The following is an 8,388-nucleotide window of genomic DNA, read 5'->3' as shown; positions in this document are numbered from 1 at the left end:
CAGACACCCTCTTCTGACCTCTATGGGTACCAGCACACATGTGCATACACCTTCACACAGACACATTCGTTTACAGCTAATTAAAAATTTTTAAAAAGTTCTTTTAGCAGAAAATTCTACTAGTACCAGAGCCGGAGAGACAGCTTAGCAGTTAAAAGCACTTGCTACTTCTCCAAAGGACTCAAATTCAGTTCCTAGCACCCACATCAGATGGGCTACAACTGCTAATAACTCCGGCTCCAGAGCATTCAACACGGCCTTCAGGTCTCCACGGACACCTGTGCGCACACATGGGCACACACACACACACATAAACACACAAATACTAAAAAAAGTGTAATGAGGTTTTAATTCCAGCAATAATAAGCTACTTTTCATCAAAGCAATCCTCATATAACATTATAAATGCTAAACTATGTATTAATGCTACCCGAAGCATTAAAAAGCAGCATAAAATAAGCAGAAACCCAAAGTGAGGGCTGTGTGATTCTGGAGAACTGCACTGACCATGAGATAATACCTGCAAGAAGAGAGCACTCATGGAGGCTCACAATCATCTATAACTCTATTCCCATACAGTCTACGCAGAGCAGACACCAGTGTGCACATGATACACAGACATACAAACAAACAAAATTTATGTGTGTATGTATATATACATATATATAGACACACACATATGTGTACGATAAATAAATTTTTTAAAAAGATAGCTCTAAGCTCCTAATCCTTCCTTCTATCACTGCATCACTGCTATTTGTTGAGAGACAGATCTGTGTTAGAGCTCTGCGGGCAGTGACAACAGTCATCTCTCACACACACGCTGCATGCGTCCTGACACATTTGTAGGTGGTATCATCTTGCTGAAATGTCAGAAGGTTAGACAGCCTTTCTAGTTCTAAGGGCTTGAAAACTGGAGAAAGACTCTAAGGAAAAAGCAACTAAAGGTGAGAGAGCAAATTCAGAAAGTCAAGGGGGGGGGGGATTCCCAAATTGTGCCTTAGGCAACACCTGAGTTCAAGGCCAGCCTAGTCTACAAAGTAGGTTCCAGGACAGATAGGGCTACACAGAGAAACCCTCTCTTGAAAAATCAACCAAGCAAACAAATAAACAATACCTAAAACAACAACAGAAACAAAACAGAACCAACTGAAAATTCTAAAATAGAAAACTACACATAATGAATTATAATATCATCATCACTGGGGATATGCGTGACTATGCACTACACTGACCCATTTTAAAAAAAAAAAAACAAAAACAAATCTGTAAAACAGGGAAGGACGGAGGGGGAAAGTCTTTAAAAAGTTCTATGAAGTGGGGAGGGGAAACTGTGGTTGATATGTAAAATGGAAAAAAACTTTTAAATAACAACAACAACAACAACAACAAAGTTCTATAGGGACCTGCAGAGATAGCCCAGCAGCTGAGAACACTGGCTGCTCTTCCAGATGATCTGGGTTCGATTCCCAGCATCCACACAGTGGTTCACAATCAATCTCTATTTCCAGTTCCAGAGAATCTGAAGTGCTCTTCTGACTTCTGTAGACACCAAGCACACATGTAGTGCATGTAATACATACATTCAGGCAAAACACACATAAAATAAAGTGAATAAATCTTAATAAAATATTTAAAGAGTTCTACAGAATAACATCAAAATCTCATTCAAGATATGACTGGAGCTGGTGGCACACGCCTTTAATCCCAGCACTCGGGAGGCAGAGGCAGGCGGATCTCTGTGAGTTCGAGACCAGCCTGGTATACAGAGCTAGTTCCAGGACAGGCTCCAAAGCTACAGAGAAACCCTGTCTCGAAAAACCAAAAAAAAAAAAAAAATATATATATATATATATATATGACTGGAGTCTAAAAACAAAAGATAAAGGGAAAATGATACCATGGCAATACTAAAGGAAGGCTAGCAACGGTAAGTCGTCCTCCTAAATGCTTTTCATTTCTTTAAGATAAGACTGTTGAAAGAAAAAAATTAAAGCATTATATTGTTGGACTAATTATGTACAGATATCATATTTGGATTGTTGTACATGATACTCTTGATAACAAAGACTAAGACAGAGGACCAATGTACCCAGACCTAAAAGATTACAACTCCTTGAACCACCAATAATAATGCAAAGAGGTGTAGTCAAAAGCAATGTGATAAACATTTGTACGGGGTTGGAGAGATAGTTCAGCAGTTAAAGAGTACTTCTTGCTCTTGTGCAGGACTACAGTTCAGTTCCTAGGATCCATATCTGGCTCACAACCATCCACAATTCCAGTTCCAAGGAACCTGACCCCCTCTTCTGGCCTCAAGGACACTAGGTATGCCCAAGGTGCACAGACACATGCAGTCAGAACACTCAGACACACACATACACACACAAAAGCAGCTTTATTTAAAATTCAAATTTAGGTTAAAAAAGACGAAGGTATTTATTATACTTTGAATTTTCTGTTGATTTATTTTTTTCCCTTGATTTTTCAAGACAGGATTTCTCTATGTAGCCCTGGATGTCCTAGAACTTACTCTTTAGACCAGACTACCCTTGAACTCTACCTCTGCCTCCCAAGCACTAGTATTAAAGGTATACAACCTATAATACAACTACAATAGCAACATAACATGTTGAAACTAATTTAGCAAAAGCAAGTAACAACTACAACTATTACACCTGGAGTCCTTATAATGCTAGTTGGACAGGAACCCTTCCATGTCTACCAACATTAACTTTTAAAAACTCATTTTAAGTAAAAATGAACTGACTAAGAGATACTCAACCCCAAGTGGTATACCTGCAATGTAACCCCTACGTTTACTACTCAGGGAACACTGTAGAAAAGAAGATGTGTTAAGAGCCTGATGACCAGGACAGCTGCTTAAAATTGTCTCCCATAAATCACAAAGAAGGAGCACCCATGAAATCTCAAAACAAGGCTGCCTGCATAAGATCTGAAAAATGACAACCCCTTTGACATGCCATCATAGATGGGTAAATCTCACAAAGCCCAACTCCTAGATGAAGAGCTGTACAAAATCAATGACTGCTGAGAACAGGACAATCAAGTCTTTTCTAGAGACAAGGCCCCTGATGGATTATCTAACCCTAAGTATTGAAATCAGGAACAAGGCAAGGCTGTCCACTCTCTCCGTATTTATTCAATATAGTGCTTGCTTGAGGTCCTAGCTAGAGCAATAAGACACCAAAAGGAGATCAAGGGGATACAAATTAGAAAAAAAGAAATCAAACTCTCACTGTTTGCTGATGATATGATAGTTTACATAAGCGATCCCAAAAATTCTACCAAGGAACGTCTACAACTCATAAACACTTTCAGTAATATAGCAGGATACAAGATTTACTCAAAAAAATCAGTAGCCCTTCTGAACACAGATGATAAAGGGCTGGGGAAAAAAGTCAGAGAATCAACACCCTTCACAATAGCCACAAATGGCATAAAATATCTCAGAGTAACTCTAACCAAACAAGTGGAAGACTTGTATGACAAGAACTTTAAATCTTTGAAGAAAGAAATTTAAGAAAACACCAGAAAGTGGAAAGATCTCCCATGCTCTTGGGTAGGCAGAATTAACATAGGAAAAATGGCAATCTTAACAAAAGCAATCTACAAATTCAACGCAATGTCCAGCAAAATCCCAGCAAAATTCTTCACAGACCTCGAAAGAACGGTACTCAACTTCATATGGAAAAGCAAAAAACCCAGGATAGCCAAAACAATCCTGTAAAATAAAAGAACTTCTGGAGGCATCATAATCCCTGACTTCAAACCCTACTACAGAGCTACAGTACTGAAAGTAGCCTGGTATTGGCAAAAGAACAGACAGGAAGATCAATGGAACTGAATAGAAGACCTGAAAATCAATCCATACACCTTTGAACATCTGATTTTTGACAAGGAAGCAAAAAAATATCAAATGGAAAAAGAAAGCATATTTAACAAATGGTGCTGGCAAAAAGAATGAAAACAGACCCATATCTATCACCATACACAAAATTCAAGTCCAAATGGATCAAAGACCTCAACATAAAGTCAGCCACACTGAACCTTATAGAAGAGAAAGAGGGAAGTACACTTGAAAGCATTGGCACAGGAGACCACTTCCTAAATATAACCTCACTAGCAGAGACACTGAGAGAAACAATAAATGGAACCTCTTGAAACTGAAAAGCTTCTGTAAAGCAAAGGACACAGTCAACAAGACAAAACGACAGCCTACAGAATGGGAAAAGATCTTCACTAACCCCACAACAGACAGAGGTCTCATCTCCAGAATATACCAAGAACTCAAGAATTTGGACACCAAAAGAACACATAATCCAATTAAAAAAAAAAAAAAAAAAGAAGTACAAACCTAAACAGAGAACTCTCAACAGAAATCTAAAATGGCTGGAAGACACTTAAGGAAATGTTCAACATTCTTAGTCATCAGAGAAATGCAAATCAAAACAACTCTGAGATTCCATTTTATACCTGTAAGAATTGCCAAGATCAAAAACTCTGATGACAACTTATGCTGGAGAGGTTGTGGGATAAAGGGAAACACTTCTGCATTGCTGGTGGGAATGTAAGCTGGTACACCCCCTTTGGATGTCAGTGTGGAGATTTCTCAGAAAATTAGGAAAACAACCTTCCTCAAGACCCAGCAATACTACTTTTTGGTTTATATCCAAAGGATGTTCAATTGTGCCACAAGGACATGTGCTCAACTATGTTCATAGCAGCTTTGTTTGTCACAGCCAGAACCTGGAAACAACCTAAATGCCCCTTGACTGAAGAATGGATAAGAAAATGTGGTACATTTACACAATGGAGTACTACACAGCAGAAAAAAAAAATAATGACAGCTTGAATTTTGCAGGAAAATGGATGGAGCTATTTTGAGTGAGGTAACCCAGACCCAGAAAGACAATTATCACATGTACTCACTCATAGGTGGTTTTTAAACATAAAGCAAAGAAAACCAGCCTACAAACCACAATCCCAGAGAACTTAGACAACAATGCGGAAACTACGAGACTTACATAGATCTAATCTACATGGGAAGTAGAAAATAGAAAAAGACAAGATCTCTTGAGTAAATTGGGAAGATGGAGACCTTTGGGGAAAGTTGAAGGGGGGAGGGGAGCAGAGAAAAATGTAAAGCTCAATAAAAATCAATTTAAAAAAAAAGAAAAAAAAACAAAAAAAATCAAAAACAAATTTACTTCAAAAGTAACAACTATCTATTTTGGATATGACAATAGATATCATGACCATTCACATCAGCAAAATTGTTGCCTTGGTAACATATAGAGACTTAAAAGCATACAATAAGAAATATCAACCAGCCGGGCGGTGGTGGCACACGCCTTTAATCCCAGCACTCGGGAGGCAGAGGCAGGCAGATCTCTGTGAGTTCGAGACCAGCCTGGTCTACAAGAGCTAGTTCCAGGACAGGCTCCAAAACCACAGAGAAACCCTGTCTCGAAAAACCAAAAAAAAAAAAAAAAGAAAAAGAAAAGAAATATCATCCAAGGGCTAGAGAGATGGGTCAGTGGTTAAGAGGGTTTGCGCTATGCAGAAGATCTAAGGCTAGTTCACAACACCCACATGGTGGAACACAACCATCTGAAACTCCAGTTCCAGGGGGATCCTTGGTCACCAAGCATGCACATGATGCATATACATATATGCAGGCAAAACACTTACAAATTAAAAATAAATCTGAAGTATCTTAAAAAGAAAGAAAGGAAAGAGGGAGGGAGGGAGAAGGGAGGAAGGAAAGAAGAGAAAGAGAAAAGTCAAAGTCAGCCAGGTGCAGTGATTTATGCCTATAGTCCGGGTCCAATCTCAATGCATAGTGAGATCTCCCTGCCTCTGTATTATACACAAAGGGAGTGGATATAGCTAAGAAACAGAATATAGCCCTGTGTTTGCTTTTCAGCACTACGAAAACAAAACAACAAAAAACAAAGAGAAAAGTTCACATTTACTAAGTACTCTCTATGTCCCTAGTATTTTGCTATGTTAATTCACTTATATACAGGGAGAAAAAGCTGAGGTCCACTTTACCTAAGAAATAAGTAAATGATTTTATAACTGAGATCAAGTGAGGTTAGGGCTACTACTGTGACAGAGTACGTACCTAGCATTTGAAAGGTCCTGGTTCTAAACTCTTAGTACCAAAATTTAGAAAGAAACAAAGAGTAAGTAAATCCAGAAAGACAACCAAGAGTTCTTACCAGGACAGACATCGAATAAACTTGTTCCATCTCCATTGTCGTCATCTGCTGCCATGGTCCTATAACCTTTTCAAAGGTGCCATCTATGGTATTAAGCATAAAGATCCCCACCGTTACAATAGTTTCTACTTACAAAGTAACTTTCAAATTTTGAACACACTGAATAACTTCATTCTATACACTTAAAAAGAAAAAATGCCTAACATTTTCTGAGCAAAAGTTGAAACTAAAAACTGAAACTCAAATTTTTAGGTATAGATAAGCAATGTACAAAGTAAATTATACTAATTTCGTAAAATAGGTCAAAATATACTAATATGTACAAAACCCTGAATTTGACTTCCATCACCAAAGGGGGAAAAAGAATCTCAAAATACACATTAACTTTTGCACTAAAATAAGATCCATCAGCACTAAAAACAAATATACAAACATAATAAGAAATATAAACACCATACCCTCCAGCTCCATGGAGAAAAGCCTGACAACTTAGCATCAATCCTTAGAAACCACAGTGGAAAGAGAGAACCAACTCCAGCAAAATCCATGAGTGCATTATGGGAAGCATATGTGTACCCTCATACAAACTTACATACAAACACAACAATAATAAATAAAACTTATTAAAAAATAAAGGAGCATGCAAGTTGGGGTATGGCTCAATGGCAGAACACTTGCAAGCATGTACAAAACCCTAGACTCCACTGTTAGCAACACTAAATAAATAAAACATTGGGACTCCACCTAAGTTAAGGATCAATTGCTACCCACACCCAGAACTTACCCCATTTGACTTCCATCATCACACTTCAGATACACATTCTTTTAATTCCTACGGCACTCACTCTAAATTAAGCCACTTGAGTCTTACCATACCATCTTAGAATCTGCCCAGACTCTTTTCTTCTATTTTTATCTTTTAGAATGTACCTACATGCCCAGGAGTTATGGATTGAGATCATCTTCACTCTTATTTATTTATTTGTTTATTTATTATGTATACAGTATTCTGTCCGTGTGTATGTCTGCAGGCCAGAAGAGGGCACCAGACCTCATTACAGATGGTTGTGAGCCACCATGTGGTTGCCAGGAATTGAACTCAGGACCTTTGGAAGAGCAGGCAATGCTCTTAACCACTGAGCCATCTCTCCAGCCCCCTCATCACATTTTCATATATGCATAGCACTACACTTTGCTGATACCTACACCACCCCCACGCATTCTGGAACACAAGCAAAGCTTAAACTTGTAACCTCAGCCTCCTTAGTAGCTGGTATTAGAAGAGTAAGACATCAAGCCAAATTATATTTTACTTATTTTTTTTTTAATCTATTTACCTGTTGATGGGAATCTAAGCTGGTTTCCTATCTTGGCTACTGTGAACAATACTACAACATACTTCAACTCCTTTGTGTATGTAGTAGTTTGGAAGAAATTGGCCCCCATAACCTCCTAGGTACTATGAGGACTTGTGGCTTTGTTGGAGGAAGTGTTTCATTGCTGGGGTGGGCTTTGGGGTTTCCTATGCTCAGGATACCACCCAGTATCTAAGTCGACTTCCTGTTGCCTGCAAGATGTAAGACTCCCAGCTACTATACTCCAGTATATCTGCCTGCACACCACTATGCTCCCTGCCATAATGATAACGAATCGGACCTCTGAACTGTAAGCAAGCCACCCAAATTAAATGCTTTCTTTGTAAGAGTTGCCACAATCATGGTGTCTCTTCACAGTAGTAAAAACTCTAAAACAGGGTCTATACCCAGGCAATGGTACAGCTTTATCATATGGTAGTTTTCAGTCTAAGGGGGACTCTCCATACTGATTTCCACTGTAGCTACACTAGTTACATTTCTACCAGCAATGTAACTAGTGTAGGGTTCCTGCTTCTAGTCCTCCTTTGCCAGCATGTTATCATTTGTTTTCTTGATGTCAGCCAATCTTTTCTTTTTTCAAATTTCATTTTGTGAGTGACACATGGGTGTACATTTCATGTATACAGATGTGAGCATGTGCAACAGTACACCTGCAGTAGTCAGAAGACAACTGAACTTTCTACCTTAGATAGTTCCTTTGTGAGTGACACCTGGGTGTACATTTCATGTGCACAGATGTGGGCATGTGCAACAGTACACCTGCG

The 8,388-nt window shown here is 38.7% G+C and overlaps 1 protein-coding gene across 2 annotated transcripts in view; it reads right to left on the bottom strand.

Annotated features, from left to right (window-relative positions):
* Positions 1-8,388, bottom strand: part of Casp8ap2 (caspase 8 associated protein 2) — a 38,957-nt gene that overhangs the window by 25,021 nt on the left and 5,548 nt on the right. For both annotated transcript variants that reach the window (XM_013351929.2, XM_026786763.1), the window contains exon 2: positions 6,249-6,331. In XM_013351929.2, coding sequence (XP_013207383.1) covers positions 6,249-6,303 — 55 coding nt within the window. In that variant the 5' untranslated portion in view covers positions 6,304-6,331. The remainder of the gene's footprint in view (positions 1-6,248; positions 6,332-8,388) is intronic.

This window comes from Microtus ochrogaster, linkage group LG5 (genome assembly GCF_000317375.1).
Source record: "Microtus ochrogaster isolate Prairie Vole_2 linkage group LG5, MicOch1.0, whole genome shotgun sequence".
NCBI lineage: Eukaryota > Metazoa > Chordata > Mammalia > Rodentia > Cricetidae > Microtus > Microtus ochrogaster.
The sequence above is the reverse complement of the archived record's forward strand: the minus strand, read 5'-3'. Positions and strand labels throughout refer to the sequence as shown.